At 36.5% G+C, this 18,327-nt stretch overlaps 2 protein-coding genes across 4 annotated transcripts in view; one reads left to right on the top strand and one right to left on the bottom strand.

Annotated features, from left to right (window-relative positions):
• The window catches only part of ITGA4 (integrin subunit alpha 4), a 35,242-nt gene extending 29,845 nt beyond the window's left edge, over positions 1-5,397 (top strand). Inside the window, exons 25-28 of the mRNA XM_039554911.1 lie at positions 1,188-1,307; positions 1,825-1,923; positions 2,133-2,252; positions 3,134-5,397. Of these exons, the coding sequence (XP_039410845.1) occupies positions 1,188-1,307; positions 1,825-1,923; positions 2,133-2,252; positions 3,134-3,226 (432 nt within the window). The 3' untranslated portion in view covers positions 3,227-5,397. The remainder of the gene's footprint in view (positions 1-1,187; positions 1,308-1,824; positions 1,924-2,132; positions 2,253-3,133) is intronic.
• The window catches only part of CERKL (ceramide kinase like), a 52,478-nt gene continuing 39,216 nt past the window's right edge, over positions 5,066-18,327 (bottom strand). For all 3 annotated transcript variants that reach the window (XM_039554913.1, XM_019290529.3, XM_019290530.3), the window contains 8 exons: positions 14,211-14,285; positions 12,964-13,141; positions 12,633-12,701; positions 12,268-12,293; positions 12,076-12,184; positions 9,038-9,134; positions 7,654-7,829; positions 5,066-6,821 (listed from right to left, as the gene is read on the bottom strand). In XM_039554913.1, coding sequence (XP_039410847.1) covers positions 6,740-6,821; positions 7,654-7,829; positions 9,038-9,134; positions 12,076-12,184; positions 12,268-12,293; positions 12,633-12,701; positions 12,964-13,141; positions 14,211-14,285 — 812 coding nt within the window. In that variant the 3' untranslated portion in view covers positions 5,066-6,739. The remainder of the gene's footprint in view (positions 6,822-7,653; positions 7,830-9,037; positions 9,135-12,075; positions 12,185-12,267; positions 12,294-12,632; positions 12,702-12,963; positions 13,142-14,210; positions 14,286-18,327) is intronic.

Below are 18,327 nucleotides of genomic sequence, written 5' to 3' on the forward strand. Positions count from 1 at the left end.
CAAATAGAAAATGATGCATCAGGGAAAAACAGGATTTATTTTAATTACATGAAGTATGCAGATCAAATATTGATTGTCTTTTCCACATCAAAACAGTGCTATCAAATATAACTAACAGGAGCTAGGTAAAAAAACCCCAAAAGAGTACTTGTGGTGGAAGTTCTTCCTGACAGGTGTTATGAATGTTAGAAATAACTGAATTCCAAGGAAGACTATACAAGTTAATGGCACTGGAAGTCAATAAGAATTACAAAATATATGGAAACCATTTTTGGCTGGGAAGCTATTAAAAATATTTGGGAGGCTGGGAGAGTACCATACATGCCTGGCCTGCTCCAGCTCATCCCTCTGTTCCTGCTCACAGACCTTGCTGGAGATCAGACCCTTGACTACAAAGTCCGAACCAGAACTGCTGTTTTAGCATTGCATTGCTGAGGGTTTGTCCTCATAGAGATCTGTTTCCTGCACCTTGTCTTTGATAAAGTACAATGTTGTTTAATCTGTCATCTTTAAAAAAAAAGCAAGAACAAAAACTAAAACCAAAAAACCAACAAAAAAACCCCAAACCCAAGAAAAAAACCAAAACCACCCATTTTTTAAATATGTTAATTGGGGACTTTTAAGTAAGTGCATTACAGGGAATATCAGACAATGATTGAGATACACCTTGCACTAGAATATCCAATCAGTACATCAGCATGGTAGCCTTGGATAAAGAATAATGATAAAGATTTAATAAACATAATCATGTACAGCCTTGTGGTTTTGTCTTCTCCAAAGCTCTGTGAAGTGTGCTAGTTGTCAGTGTACAAATGTAAGGATCAACCAATTACACTGTTTGTACTGGATAGCATAGAGTCATTTATCATTATTGATAAAAGCTAATTTGAAATAAATGTGTAAAAATAAACCTTAAACATATAAACAAATTATGACGCTTGTTCTTTTCCAGTCTTAAAATAATCGAATTATTGAGAAAAATGATTTGTTTTGTATAACAACTAGGCTGGTCTCTTGTTACTGTGCCTTTAACACCACAGGAATGACAGGGATGGATGACAACCTCGAGTTATACCCTGAGTTTTCAATAATAAACATTAATCTTTTTGTTTTGGTCAGTTCCTGATTGTCTTTATAATCTTAGCACTAAAGTTGATTAAGTTTTAGTCTTTCCCTCCCTTGTACAGTACTGCATGAAGAACGACAGCCTGTGCTTACAAATACACTGCAAGCTGGGAAACATGGAAAGTGGAAAAGAAGCGACTGTTCAGTTGCATCTGGAGGCTACTCCTTTACTTTTAGAAATGGTAACACATGAATTTTTCATACTTGAGGGGAATATTTCAAGGCATATTTGCAGTATTCCCTGCATATAAATTCTAGGTGTTAGTATTTGTTTTCTAACAGTGAAACATGATTCAAACATGATTAAATCTAAATCTTTTAGGTTTTAACCTATTTTATGTTGCCAATGCTAAGGCTTAAGGTGATGTATGAAAAACAAAAATATGTATTTTAGTTTGTCACATTATGGTGTGCATTGCTTTCCCTATTCTGGCTGGGTTATATAGGATGGGGATTTAATTTCAACTCATAATTGTATTTTTCTAAGAAAAGCAGTGTGGATGTGGACTTAAGTAAAATCCAACCTGGCTTCATTCCAGCTTCTGGAACTAATTTGTTTTGTGCTCAGAAAAAGGCACCATTGTGTGTTTGTGTGAAATTGTGGTTATGGCAGCAGCTGTGTTACCATTTTTGCTGGGCAGGAATCAATGTGTTTAAATTATTTTTTAAAAGATAGCATTTTTTTTTTTTTTAAATCAGGATGATGCATCAGTATTGAAGTTTGAAGTGAGAGCAAGAGCCTGGCCAGAAAAAAATGCAAAAGTTATTGAACTACATAAGGACAAGCAAGCTGCATATGTAAGAATTCTCTTACGAATTTGTGATAAACATGTTGAAGTAGAAAAACCAACAGCGATTAAAATTGTAGAATCCTATACATACCTATACACAGGCAATGACTAGAGTGTTAATTACATGAAAATTTAATTAATTTTCATAGGTTTTTTACTATCTTTTACGGGAAAAAAGCCCAACAGTTAACACTAAGCTTATTTTCTGTTTTTCAGGTCTATCTGGAAGGAGTGCACCACCAAAAGCCAAAATACCATGTTACTTTGCTAATTATTACCCTAGGCTTGATAGTTGGTGTTACCTTGTTTTTGGTTCTTTCATTTATATTATGGAAGGTAGGTTTTCAGTATTTCTTAGTTGCTCTCAAGTCAGGAATTCACACTATTGAAGGATTTTTGGATCTGGGTTAAAGCAGGTTAAATAATAAATAACGTTTAATTATGATCTGTCTTTTCTAAAGAAAGAAATTCCTCTTGTAACTTGGGGTTTTTAAAAAGTATTTCTCTGGGTTTTTTTCATTTCATCTTCTGCATATTCTACATTTTCTATTACTCAATATCACAGTCCCTTTACAATGTTTTATGTGGCATCTCATGTTTGCAAATGATTTATGTAATTTAATGATATCAAATGGATCATTTTTGTGGGATGGTGCTCCACATTTAATGTCACTTGACACATGATGACTGGTAGTTTAAAACATGGTTTCATACCAGTATAAAATGTTTAAGATTTCAAACTGCAACATAAATACTAAAAAAATTCTGTGCATAAGTAAAAGAGAAAACTAATAAGAATGCAGCTCCTCTGACAAGTGATTAAGAGATTGTTAACTTCTTTACCTACATGGAGACTTTCTCTATCCATCATTTTTACATGGACATGTAGAAATGAAATAAATTGAACAGGAAAGTTTTATTACCATTTCACATTTTCAAAAGTACTGAATTCTGTGGACTGTTAAAGTTCACAAGCCTAAGTCTTTACTCCATGCAGGAGAGCATTAGCCTCCCAAAAAGTAACAGAAGAAAAAGCAAACCCTAGCTTTTTTGATGGATGAGTAACACTTGATTACTTGGTATGACAAAGCACTGATAAATACCATACTTCATAAATGCCACATATATGCATTTTTGTTTTAATTATTCTTTTATATGGTTTTGATTTGATAACAAAGATTTGCTGACAACAGATTATGACAAATTATGTATTTCAGATTGGCTTTTTCAAAAGGAAATACAAACCAGTCCCTCAAGACACGAACAGAAGAGACAGCTGGAGTTTTAAAAGTGGGAACAAAAATGACTAAGAAGCCAAATAAATGTTTGATTTTAAAATGAAGAAATTAAAATTCAGGTTAATTCACAGGAGAAACAATCTAGGCCTTGAGCTCACTTCTCTTACAAAACATGCTTTATTTCCTTGAACTGTGTGGAGGATACACCTTACAGTACTGTTGTTCTAATATCAAAATAGTAAACCAGTCTGTTCTGAGGTCTCACAGTAATATTTGAAATGCCATATATATAGATCTGGTTTCAAACAGACAGAAGAACACTAAAGATAAAGAGAAGAATTACTTACCAGAAAGAAAGTAAAAATTTTTGGCCAATCCTGGAAAGTATGATCTCAAGCACATTAGCATGAGTTATTCTATTAATTTTAAAGTTTCAATAATATTTTGAGCAGGCGTTCAAGAAGAAATCCTCTCTCATCTTGCTTTGGCATTTTACCAAGGGTAGATTAGCTTAAACCAGCAGGACTGTAAGCAGAATGCACAGACATAGAAAATGGTTCTCAGAAGCTCTGGGCTTCTGCAGGTCACCGTGTAAGCTTTGGCTTCACAGGCACAGCCACATCACTGAAGACTCAGACACCCAGGCACGACAGAACCAGGAAAGCCAAAGGTGGATTCAGAGCAGGGAATTGTGTGGGGTAGCCTGGAGATGCAGCTGTAGAAAGATTAACATATTGGAGATCATAATCTGTAGCCATCTTTAACATGGTACTTGGAAGCATGACAGAATTACTTGTTCCATCCTTTCCTCAGATAGTGCTGCCATAAGGCTTGGGACTTCTCCAGTGAATTATTTCTATGTGGGTTTTTTTTAAAGCAAGTATTTATTTTTATTTATTTGAAGATTTTTCTATAGTACTTATAATAGTATTTAGTGCTGGCATTCTTCCAGAACCTGAAAAAAGAGACAGGCTTCAGCTGACAAAACAGAGACACATACCCAAAAGACTCCAACTGCAATGGGCCAAATTTTGCCTTTAGCTGTGCCACCCTTTACCTGAAAGTACTTAATAAGGAAGTCACTTGGAGAGCCAGCTTGGGTTCCTGGGAAGGTGTCAGATAAATACCATCCAAACAGGCACCCTCAGCAGCCACTCGGTGGAAAGGCAAATGACTGAACAGAAACATGGATCAAACCACTGCTCTGCTACTCCAGGAAGCTTCTTCAGCTAGCTAAGTTTGCACTGCCACCTAGCTTTGGTGAAACAGCACAAGCCAGGGAAAAAAACCTTCCTTTGCTCCCCAGAAGAGCTGGAGAATGTACACCTTCTTCAAGAACTGAATCTCTTGCAGCAGAAGGACAGAGTATGGCCCTGAGGCCAGGCCTTGGACGTCTTTCTGAACTGCACAGAGAAAGGAATGTCATCCGTACAAATGCTTTGAAGCTGCACCACCCTCTGGGAATTAGCCTGAAACTCAAACCCACGAGAGTGCCTTCAGCAAGCGCTTCTGCTAAGAGAGTGCTTGGTGCCATAAAAGCCATGTTGCCCACAGATTCCAAAGGTATTTGGGACCATTTTGTAACTTCCTTTCACTTCATTTGATGCCAAAGATGTGGATCACTCCAAAGTATGTTTCCCTCTAATAGCTACAGTGCAAGGACAAATGAATGTGCATATATTTTTTTTAAAAGTCAAAATAAAGTATGTCAAGAATGAAATACTTTCTTGCAAGTCTATGAAACTGTACCAAAAAATGCTTACCTTCCACATGGCTTTAGTGAATTTTTGCACTTTAACCAAAAAACCTTTGAACAGAAATTAGTTTGACATTACAGCATACTGTGAAAAATATACCTCAAATACTGGAAGAAGCATTCACGTTCTTTTGAGTACAAGCAATGCAAGGAAGTGAAACCAAAGCATTTTATTTATCTTTGAAATAGTTTACATAAGTCAGTACATGTGATCATGATGCCTTGGAAATTGTACACTTTCTATTCAGATCTGATTGTTAACGTGTAAATGTTGGCTACCTGTTCTTAGGATATGAAGCAAAATTATGAAGCTTTTATAAACCAGGTCAACAAAAAATGAATGTACAATGTCCTGATGGTGGCAAGATTATAAAGCATTATTCGATTACATTTTATTAAAAACCCAAACAAGTTAACATGAATGCTGTTTGTTCTCCAAGTTCAATTATTTTGTTAAATTTCATTTAATAAATAACATTTAAATCTACTAAATGGTGCTGGAATGCCTTTTTAGACAGCTTTAAGAAGCTTAGTTTGAATTGCCTTAGCATGTTAAAAATATTTGATGGGATAGAGTATGAATTTTAACTGGAGACTGGTCCCTGTGACTTTGACAACAGGTAACAGTTTGGGTCTAGGAGCCAAATCTTCATCTGCAGTACTTAAGGTGCAGTACTTTGTCCTGTGTATTTATCACAGATGAGAATTTTTCACAAAAAGTATTTAAAATCACAGTAGCTATAGATCTCTTGTAAAGGTTTAAGCCCTTGACTTAGCACCATCATACAAGGACTGGATTTCACATTACCCTTGACTGCTTCCTGAAGAAAGCACCTGAAACAACTCATTCTTGCCCTGAAAAAATTCAGCTTTCACACCATTATTTGTGCTCTGCCTTCTGAACGATTCCTAGATCAGTGACCAGGAGAACATTCATTATCCATGGTCCTGCAGACTGAAAAACACACTCTGCTACTTTTCAACTCAAAGGAAGCCAGTTCCCAGAAAAATATAGTCTTAATTTGCTGTCCTCTGAAATTATTGTATTCAATATTAAGTAAGTTACCAAAAAAAACAAACACGCAAAAATTGTGTTTATACCCTATAGGGAAATTATAAAAACTTAAGTCAACTACGAATTATTTATCATAACTTTAGTCTCAGCAACAACAAAAACTATGCTGAATAACATTTCAGTTCTAAGATAGAGAAAATATTAATTTTATACAAAGAGCAGTTTTTAAAATACATTTTAACAAAGGAAAGCTGTATAAGACATCAGCATATTCTCTTAGATTATTTGACTAGAAACATTTTGAGAGCACAAGTATTAAGGCAATATTAAAAATTGTAACTAGAAGTACTTGATTAAAAAAATAAATGCAAAATAAATTAATTTTTATTTTGCCACCACTCTTCAACTAGAGCTGGTGAGTAGAGGTATGGTTCTTCCCTGTTCTGAACTGAGTTACCTGACAACGTGGATAGCAGCAGCAGACTTAGAAGTATCTCATTCTAAAAAAATCTAGACTATAATGAAAACCAAACTTTTTTCTATTCTGATGGACACTTCTCTAATCCCAAATTTGTAAGAGACCAATATAATCAATTTTGTTAAAGCCTAACAGCTCCTATACAGTTAAATACTGTAATATCATTTAATAAGAATAAAAATATATCATTTAATAAGAATTTAAACCCAGAACTTGAACAAACATCCCAATCAAGCTTCTGCTACAACTGACATCAGTAAAAGTCCAGCACATTGGAAGGCTGTGCATAGAGGTGAGAATAAGATTCTTTATTACAGAATTTCCAGTGTGTCCCTTCTATATGCAGTTGCACGTTGCTTGGGAACTCTCCAGGTCATCAGTGTTCACTCCATAGAGATCAATAAGTTGAGGATGCACCCTGTGAAGCAAGGAAGTCAAACTTTATCAATCAAACTTCATCAACTTTTGCAATGGGTGTGCTGCTCTTTGAGGTTGGGGAGGAGAACAAATATGTATGAGCTTTTATATGGAAATAAATCAGAGTGAATTACATTTTGGCAATTCCTATAGGATCATCTTTAGAAGAATATATTATATATCCTACAACATGATCTACCTTTTATTTCACATATCAGACTTACTCTGAGCTGTGTGCCTTCAGCTAACCCTGTGTGCATTGCAGAAAAATGAGCCACTGCCCCCTTAATTCCACGGGTAATCCTCCCATTTCCTATGTATTTGTAGTCTCGTTCTTAGATGCTGGAGACTACAGAGACTATTCTCAAGCAGCATTAAGTTTTCCTCAGTTGAAGAACTACATGTTTTTCTTAACCTTACACATGCTGCTTTTCCAAGTAGCAATCCCTGTCCCAAAAGGAGCTCCTTATGGAGACACATTATATACATCTGTTCTCCTCCAAGAATTGAAAGGGTAAAGTAACAGGAAAGAAGAAAGAAGAAGCAGTAAAGTAACAAGAAAGAAAACTGGAGTGGAAGCTGATGGAGGACCAGGATGGAAAGGCCATGTGAGTTATAACAAACCTTTCCAAAGCTGAGCACAAGGCAACCAGGCAGAGGCCCAAACAATGGCAGAAGGGCCAGACCCTGCAGTGCACAGCAGCTCTATTGTAGGAGCATTAAGAACACCTAACTTTGGTGCCATCTGTGCTCTACAGAGATGTAACACATCTAAGATTGCAGCACTACTCTGTTATGGGTATATGGTCCTTAAATGGGATATTTGACCTTACCGAATGTGAACTTCTGATGCTTCTTTCATTAAGTCTCCATCTATATTCCAAGGGTAATTTCCTTCTGCAGAGGCAGCGTTCAGACGCGTATTTTCCTTGGCATCAGGTCCACTTTTAAGCCTTGGTTGTACTTTTACTTCTTGAACTGTGTAGGTCTCAACAAAGGGAAAATTGAACTAAACCAAACACAGATAAACATTAAATGAAGATGAAAGATATAGGTGGCAGCTTAGAACAAAACGGGTTACTTGAAATTTAAAAACTGGCTTTTTTTTTTTTTTGTTCTAAGTGGGAACATTTAACTCAAGCTTTGACCACATGAGCCATTATATATTCCAGCTAGCATTTACAGACTAACGTGGTGTTTTTTCCTAAATAGTGCCTCAGAAAAAAAACGGTAGTGTTCCATTTTTATTCCCATATTGGACTCGATCAATCTGCAGGTAAGGGGGTATATTTTGCACATATCAAATATGTGAAAGTCCAAGCAGATTTTTTCCTGTGCTCTGTTCATCGTTACCAGTAATCTTGTCCAAAACCAGGCTACTTAGAATTCTAGCAAATGGTTGTCTTAAGCTTAAAGGACAGCCCACATCTCCTTGTCTGATTTGTAACTACAAAGGCAGACAGAAAAGCAAGGACTTCTTCCAAAAGCATAACTGGAAAGTTTAAACTATTTCCTCAATTCAGCCATTAGTGCTGTCACCTGGAATTGTCACCCATCTCTCCCCCAAACTCCCTGACTGGAGATGAATTCAAACCCAAACCTTCCTGATAAAATGATTTCACACAATCCCAGAACATTTGAATGAGTACCAGTGTCCTTGGGCCATGCAGTGGGTCTTTAGACAGCAATAAGGTCTGTGTTTGAATGCTTCATTTTTCTCTTCCAAGACAGAATAATGACTACAATTTAGAAAAGCAGTTCTGCAAACACTCATAACTAGATGGAATGCATCCCTGCTAAAAATCAATGCTCACAACCTACTGCCACCAGCACAGCATGCTGTGACCTGCTGAAATTAGCAACTTTACCAATTTCTGACAAAGTTACATTATGCTGCCCCAGTTGCGCATTCTTGATCTCTGTACTACACAAAATTCAGCCAGCATGCGTTTCCTTATTGTGGTGAAAGGGCTTTACACCCATAAAACTATGGTACAACACAAACACAATTTAAACCACAACAGATGGACTGAAATAGGCTAATCTGTATTAGTCTAGTGATTTAAAAAAAGAAAAAAAAATCAGATAAAAAGGGGCTAATGTATTCTGACAGGAAGCTAAGTCTCCTTATGAGGATGCTAACATTAACTCTTGCAGCTTGTCTACTTTCACGATTAACTGTTCTTTTTATAATCACCAGAAAGAAATTAACGGTACCTGATTTTCTACACTGGTGTATCTTTTCAGATGCTTTATAAACTCTGTTCGAGAAGTATTTTGTACAACAATAAGAGCCATGCTCCCATTATTCAACCTGAAAAGCAAACCAAAGAGAAAATTCATTAATTTGGAAGTATAACAGGCTCTTCAATAGCCTAGATTAGAAAGAAAAACTTTTAAAAGCCTACAAGAGTAAATTAATAGAATAGTCTCAATGGTATTTCAAATCCTTTTGCTGACCCCCACTCCATGGATCAATATAAATTATCCAATGAAGTAATTTAGCATTGATATATTTATAACATACACTGTAATAATAAACTGTAGTCCTTTATCAATATCCATCATTTCTTGAACACAATACATATAATCCAAGAAAACTTTGCTTTTCTACTTAACAGATGGCTTTTAAACATCAGGGATCACAAATTTCTATTTTTACTCTTCTCTGCAGCAAAGTATAACAACTACCAGAAGTGCTGTGAGGCAGAGCTGTACCCAGAAGACATTGCCATGGTGCATGGAAGCCCCCCCAGCACAGACCCAGTGCAGATGGGTTGCCCACCCCCTCCACCAACACCCACGCTGCCCTAACAAAGGGTGCCATCTTCAACTGTGCCACTGCTCAGGCTCTCTTAGCAGTTCTTCGTACAGTTCTATTTATACATTCCACAGAACAAAATGAAAGTTAAGGACTAAGAATTTTGTGTGAGATAAAACAGTCGTGTACTAGAGATTAAACAAGAAGAGCCCCCACAGTGCAGATGCTCAGTGGTTCTCAGTATCTGGTCACCATGGGTATTTTAGCATCTTTGAGAATTGGGGTCAGACAGTGAGCCAGCGTCAATTCCCACATTCCTTAATGGAAAGTACCTGGACACAGAAGCTAACAACTGGAACATCCATGCAACCATGCCTAAGTCCCATTTGAGTTATAGAGACAAATCAGTGTTCAACAAGAGTATCTGGTGAACATGGCAATCCCTGCTGAGACTGCCTTCTGGAGAGAGATGGTCTATTTCCTGTCTCCTGCACATATATGCATACATATATTTATTTACTTATTCAGCATATATGTTTGGAAAACATCTCAAGAGTGTTTAAAAAAATTACCTCCAGCCTACCAGCACTGGTAGTAATAGTTCAGATAGCTACTGAGCAGCTGCATCAGGAATGTTCTCAGACTATGATAACAGCACTGTCTGGGAGGATAATTGTTACATAAACATTGAGCAAGTCACCTGGCACAGCAGTACTTTGCTGATTCAGAAAAGAGTGATGGTGACATTTAAAAAGTTGCCTCCTTATCTTATTTGTTTCAATGAAAGGGCACAGCAGACTATTAGGCATTCAGCACTAGGGCCTTTCATCTTCAGGAATGACAAAGAATTCTCATTAATTCTCAAGGAAGCCCCATCTGCAGTGAAGCACAACACCTATGTTGTGAAAAACACATCCCACAGGGCTCCCATAGTACAGACAGTTAAATGTATCTGGACATGTTTCTGCAAATTTAGACCAGTGTAACTTGTGTTGCAGGCAGCAGCCAAAGCTTGCATCCTACTTCAAATGTCTTCATATGGCAGAAACCTCTTGGGGAAACAAGAGAGAGAAGAAACCTAGATGAGTTCCTTCCATAGTGGGTCTCGAATCTCTAACAATCAGTGCAACATTTTTGTTTCCCATATTGAAAAGACTTACAGTCAATTCACTATGACAAAGGAAGCTCCTGTTTGAGGAGTCTACCCTTCGTACACTACTAGCTGACCACACTTTGAGATTATCTTTTAAAAGAGATGAAAGAACAAAGGGTGTTCTTATATTAAAAAAAATAGGGAGATCCACTGAGCAGCTACACCGGGAGAGAAACGGCTCATTCACACCTGCGATAGTTGCATGGAGTTGTCACAAAATTCCCTGTCACTGAGAAATGGGGCAGAACAGATGGAAAGAAAAAGCAAAGCTAAAATTCTCATCAGAATTTTCCAACTGACTGGAATATAAAAACACTAAATGCAGAACAAAGTTCCTAAGACAGGACAGCATCAGAGCACTATCTTGAGGAGTATGAGATTAGCGGGACCCTGGTAGCAAAGAAAACTTCTCATTAAGAGTTTAATCATAAATAATTTGGTTCTACATTGTATCCACGAAGTCAAATTCTACAAGAGAAGCCAGTAATTTTGAAGAAAAATACCTCATCAAATTCTTCTCTAATTTTACCTAGTGACAATCTAATGAAACAAAAGAGACTCATTCCATAAACTTCCCTGAGTGTTGGGGGTTTTTGGTGCGCATTCATGCACACACACAAGTCTCTGCATTCTTCTTTGAGGGAGCATTTTGTATTTTGCATACAACTACAAAGTTTGTACTTGCTATTCTGCTTAATTGCCAACTGGATACAACAAGTACATATATTTATCACCTAAGACCTCTTGTGGTCACCACAAAGAAGGCTCTCAACAAGGAGCTAAAGGCAAAATGAGTCAATGTCAACAACCACATTACATAGTCCTTTTTTTCCCCAAACCGTGCATGTAGAAGCTGCATTTCTCAAGTTCAGAGGAAAACAAAAGAAAAAAACAACAATTAAAAAAGATAAGTGTGACTTTTAGTCCTTAATAACATGAGAAAGACTTGTATTTTATTTTTGCTGGCTGTAGAGCAGAAGACAAGGGCCACTTTTATATTTGAAAAAATAAAATAAAGTCCAAGGGTGAAGTTTCCCCATAAAGCCAAATCCTATGACAGATGACTGCTCGATGACTACTACTTAAGTCAGACTTGCCAACTAATTTAATCACAGCAATTATCCACTCATAATTCTAGTTAGACTGCTTGACCTTATTTGCCTGATCCAAAAACTGATTACAATTCCTGGGATTATCGAGTCTGCTGCAGTCTCTGCTCCCTCCCCCAGCCCAGAGGGACTAGACTACCTAAACATAGGCTCATATTCTCAGAAAAGCCAAGGTCTTAAGGTAAGATGTCAGAATTTATAGACATGACTAATTCTCTAAACCCATACTGACCTCGTATTAGGTGCCAAGCCTCTTGGTGCCATTGAACACAGACAAGGGATTGCCATAATGCTCACATTCAGGAAGTGACCCTGAATTTTCTGCCATTGATCCTTGCTACCTAAATATAACAGAGTAATTTTATATTACTCCAGTTAACTGGCCATGGTTCACTTTTAAAAAATCCTAAAAGCAGAAACTCACCTTTTTTCATTTTCTCTTTCTTCTTTCTAAAATGGTGGAAACATGTAGGTAAAAAAATTAAAGTCATTTTTTGCACATTTAAGCAACACATAATTTAGGAAAAAAGCAAGATATTAGTGGACCTGAACAAATCAATAATACTGAGTGGAAGACTACCTGGTAACAAAATCCTCTACAACAGTCCACAGGAAACACTTTACAATGTGTACAAGTTTGCAGTTGTCAAAATAAATATTTTAAAATTATATCACCTGTTGATTAAATTTGAACAAAGTAAAGAATCTTATTTTATTTTATTTTTCAAATTTTATTCTTCAAAGACACTTTTTTGTAGCTTTGGAATTGCTTGACTCAGTTTTACTTACCTGTCCTTCTCCTGACAGTCTTCCTGCGGAATTTGTAGAGGTAGAAATGATAATTCACATTCCTCTGGCCTAGAAAAGTATTGATATTTACTATGATGTAAACCAATATTCTGACTGCTAGACAGACTTTTATCGAAGTTAAGATGTTTCTAGGGAGATTCTGAATGTACAGAATTTCTCTCGTCTTTAACTTGTAAGAGGGATCCACATCACATCTGAGTTAACTGTCTGTAATTAAGATAAGCTACTGCTATCTCTTTATCACATTAATTATTGCTCTTTCCTTAAGAAAATGAGAAATACTAGAAAAACATAGCATCTCTTGGCATACTTGAGATCTGCCAGTGTTTTGATAAAAGCAAAGTCCTTCCTCTGACTGGAGGGCATCCAGCGGTGCTTCTCAGCCAAAGCCAAAGTCCTCGCCCCAAACCCAAACATGGCCGAGAACCCAAAGCGCAGCAGCTTGCTTGGAGTGCTGAAAGTACACACATCTACTGCTTGAATGTGTCCTACAGTTTCATAGAGAGGACAGAAAATAAAAAGGACATCTCTATTTCAAATGACATACAACATAGCATTTCTTTTTCATCTACTTTAGCTGGGGGAAAAAACCCTCCAGACTCTTCTCTCTCTAGGAAATCAAGTTTTACTAACTGAAACCAGAATCAATCTGGATAAAATTAAGACTCTATGAAAGTAGTCATTTCAGGTACTTGAAAACGTTAAAGTTATGGTAAAACATTCAGCTACTCCATAAGGCTGCAAGGGGTCTGACTCTTTATGCACATTTTCAACAACTAGTATCAAAGAAAATGTAATATCACTAATATTTGCATAAATCTCTGCAACCATTTCACCAAATATATGTAATGACTGAACATTGTACTGGAGGACTTATGGGAACTCTTAAATATAGGTTTTAAATATATTCATGTTTACAGTTATAAAATACAAACATATAATTCTTTTCAATATAGGATATACATTATTTCTGTTATAAACCCTGGGCATTTTCCATTAGATTCAGTGCTTCTGATTTTTTAAAGAGAGACAGGTTTGGATTTTGCCTGTAAAGGGTTTTGTATTACTACTTGAGAAACAGAGCAAAGGCTCTTCCACTGCAGACTGCAAGACCAAGAAAAGAGATACTCAAGATGGACCTTCCCCATTTCTCTCTTTTTTTTTTTAATTTAAAAAAAGTCCTAAAGAAAGACTGCTTTGAGAGTAATATTAACATTGCCTAAGTATTTGCTATTTCCTAAGAAACAAATATAAGTTTTTCACTACCAACCTAGTTCTCCTTTCTAGCACAATTACATTTTCACATTCAAAACCCATTTATTGTGCAGACCCAGTGGCAAGAGATACATTTTTTTCTAAGAATAAAGCTTTCTTCTAGAAACTGCTAGTATTTAAAAGAAATAAAACCAGGATAGAATCATTTGGGTTTAAAAGCCTTACAGTATAGTTTACACTGACAGAGCATAGTGCTATGCCTTTACTGAGCAACTGGTTATGACAAACTTCTAAATGCTGCTTTATTATTTGAAATCTGGTAATGAATGTAAAAATATTTACCCATTACAATGTGCAATGTTGCAGTCACTGCATGTTTAATACCATAGAGTGTGTGGGCCAAAATATTTGTAGTACCTGTAAAAGTGAACACAACCTGCTGTAAAAACATGAGAAATGCAGAATAACAACAACAAATATATACAGTATTTTTAATTACTGCATTTTCAAAAAAATAAAGCTTCCCTAAATCGTCTTGTTAGCAGCAGAAATGCTGAATAGTGTTAAATTACAACCTTTGAAACTTCCAGAGGTCTATAAAATCTTCTCTGCAAATTCATTTATAAGAGTCATAAAAAACAAAAGTGGCGGGAAAAACAAACTTTTCCAAAATTTGCCTTTTTGGGTTTTTTTAAACCATCTCCTTAACAATCACCTCTTATATACCTAAGTGCTGTACTAAGGAACTAGAAGATTATCTAATAAGTTGTATTAAGGGAATATTTTTAAGGTGGTAAAATAATACCCATGACAGTGTAAAACTGTACATTTTCCAAGCCAAATGGTACTAGATCTAGTCAAAGACAGCTGCTGTGCTTCTTGCAGGCTGCTTTGTAGATTCTTAGAAGCAATAGTGAATAAAATTAATTACTGCACATCAGCTGCACAAATAAGAAATCAATGACTGAAAGACAGAGAAGGCAGGATGTGACATCTGACAGAGGTGACTTGCATTCAGTGCATCCAAACTCATCCATAGCACTTGTATTGTCACTGCCTGGACACTGGGAGAGGAGCGGAGAGGAGCGGAGAGGAGAGGAGAGGAGAGGAGAGGAGAGGAGAGGAGAGGAGAGGAGAGGAGAGATTTTGAAACAAGGGAGTGAGTAATTCAGGCGGCAAATAGAAGGAAAAGTCAAAACCCAGCAGTGTCAGCACAGAGTTGAAAGAGAGAGTGGAAAACCAGCTGTCAGTTTGCAAAAGAAAGAAGCAGAGTTCTGAAGGCCCGTGACTGGTGGTGATTGACATGTCAAGGCACTTTACCTGGGTAAGAAACATGGAGATACATATATGTAAATTTTGCCCTTCTGCTTTAATGCCTAGGACATAAAATACTGTGGATCAGCTGACTTTTAAACATAAATTTATTTTTTAAATCATGAAAAAGGAACAGTCGTGTATTTCCTAAATGGGTATAGTTTTAAAAAATTTCAAATTTATTTTTCTCATTTCTGTCATTACTTTGCCAAGCAGCAGAACAAAAGAACTCACCTCCAGAAAATAAAGAAGTAGGGCCTGCCACCAAGCAGGCAGAACACTGACTTCTTCATATCACTCATACGGGATGAATAATTCAACAATAGTTTAATTAAAAGAACAAAAATTACAAAAGAACAGTTTAGAACCTAACATTCCCATATGAAAATGAGCTCACACAGATTTCCAAATTATTTTCTTTCGAATTATTTAAAATGCTACAGCAGCAACAGACAATTCTGGATGTTAAATTTGCCCTAAGTTTTATGGAAGAATTGCTTGTCTTTCTAAAGTAGGGTAAAGGAGAGGAAAGGGAAAGACTATCACATTTCAAACAACAGGCACTCAATATTTAAATAAGCACTTTTAAAGCATCACATACCAGATTGAAAAATTTTGTTTATCCCCAAATTCTGCTATCTTTGATGTCATGCAGGTGGTAGAAAAAAAATACTGCAAAGACTGATGTATGTAATTACAAAGCTCTAAAGGCATCATGTCATTCTTATTCAGGAATGTATTGCTGATTTTTTTTCAATAATTTCTCTAAATAAAAAATTGTAGTATAACTGGGAATCCCACAGATCACCAGTAAAGTCCTTAGGGCACCTTAACCTCTGAAAGTAATTCAGGACTTCGTGGAAAACTGCCATAACATCAGAGAGAGGAGCTCTGAGTTTCTGCTATATGAAGGAAGTGAGGTACATCTATTTAGGAAACAGATACCCAAAAACTACAAAAACCCCCACAGTTGCCCTAAAAAGCAATTCTTCACAGAATACAAGTATATGCCCAACACTATTTCATGTTTGAATGACTTCAGGGATTTAGCTTCCAGATCCAACTAGTTCTGCTTTGCCAGTGAAGGTAGCTGAAGATGTAACTCAAAAATACTCAAATATTTCCTTGAATCAAAATTATACAGCTCTTATCAACTGTTACAGGTATCTCTCCAAAACAAAGGAAATCACACACATAAGCAGCAGATCGTTACAAGTCAGGCAAATCACGCTTACTTCCTGTATGTTGAAACAGGGAAGTTGTTATTCTGAAAAAAATATTTCACTTCTCACTAAAGATCAAACTAATAAAAGAGCACAAGGTGGAACACAGTTTGGAAGATCAAGCTTGGTATGAGTTTAAGCTGCAATCATCATTTAGGAGTAATTTATCAAAGCAGATGGCAGCAAGATACCAAATAACCACAGCTGAAGTCGGTACCAATCTTCAAACTGACTCTAATGAGACTTAAATCACATTCCTACTAAACAGGATGAACACAAGTAATTGCATCCTTCTCTTAAATCTTTGGAGCTCATTAACATTTGCAGAAGTAAACAAGGCAAAATCCCACCTTTTCACTACTCCAAGGAAGACAAAACAAGTTCTGTGCTCTAAAACGTAAGTACCACATCCACCCTTCCACAAATTGAAGAACTAGACCAAGCACAGTTTTGTGGGAGCAAGCACCATCATATTCTCTAAAAACCCCACTTGGTACATGCCTACCACCATTTTTGGTCCCAATAATGACTGAATAATGTGCCTCATTAACTAAGTCCTATACAAGCAGGATGCCAGACAAAATAACCCAAAGCAAAACAAACATGCAAACCCAAAACATGCAGCCTATAAACAAAGCAAAAACTATAAAAGTTATACAAAAATTATAATACAAGCTTTTCTGATTTAAATAGTGATTCAATAATAATGGTTTTAATGCCCTTATTCATACTCCCAACTAATCTTTTTTCTCCCTATGCAAGCTCAAGATATCATTTACTAATAACAATTGTTCCCCTGAACACTATCATATTACTTCAGAGACTAAAAACCTTTGATGCCTATGACTTGCACCCCTCACACATTAGTAAGTCACATTTTTAGTTCTCACTCCAGCTACTCAATTTAATGTGAAAAGGTTTCATCCATACAATTCCAGTATCTCTATCATCTATGTTTTTACAGAAACAAAGAAAATTTTATTACTCCAAAAATGTAATTCTGTTCAAAATATCAATCTATTTTCCTGATGTTGCAAACAACTTCCTACCACCTCCTTCCCACCAAAAGTGCAAAAGCATCTCAGTAAGGACAGAGTATCTGCAGGTCATGTAAAGCATGACTGATGTAGGTACCAAACAGAAATTGTAGAGAAAAAAACTGTCCTTGGAAGTGCAAGCACTTCTGCAGTACAATTAACTTAATTAACCAGACGGCATGAATATTCATAAGGCTGTTAATGTCTCCCCCATCCAAACAGATAAATGTGATGTAATGACTTCCTAGTCAAGCATAGCTAAAATTCTGATGAAAACTGCACCAACATTTTGGTTCTTTGCCTGAAATATCATGGAAATTAACAGTCCCTCAGTAACATTTTATTTTCTGAATTAATTGGGAATCATGAATTTATTTAAATGAACCACTTTGGACCAAAAGGTTCACAGGCATCAGATATAGATTGTCTCTTGTTCTGTAACAACTGGATAGCTTTTTTAATGTCCTTCCAGTTCCCCCTCCCCTTTCTCTGTTTCCCCCTCCGTACAGTTTCTTAGCAGTAGTTCCCATAGCAACAAACACTCTTGCTAATGGCCAGCAGTACAACTGCAGGCTTCCCCACATCTCATCCATTTGATTTGGACCATAATAAGGCAGCTCAGTAGAGTATTTCAGTAAAAACATACTCCCCTCTGGACCTCTCTCTTCAGGAGGTAAATTGTTTCAAGAGCATCTCCTTCACATCAAGATGATTGAAAGTTCAAAATGCTGTCTTAACTACTTATTATAGAGGCTAAAACCAGATTTTAAGCCACTCACATAATACTACCCTGTAATACAGTTGCTGTTTCTACTTGGCTGGAAAATCGTAATAATTTTGTACAATGGATTTCTGGTGGGGGAAAGAAGTTAACTGACCAGAGTT

This window comes from Corvus cornix, chromosome 7, assembly GCF_000738735.6.
Source record: "Corvus cornix cornix isolate S_Up_H32 chromosome 7, ASM73873v5, whole genome shotgun sequence".
NCBI lineage: Eukaryota > Metazoa > Chordata > Aves > Passeriformes > Corvidae > Corvus > Corvus cornix.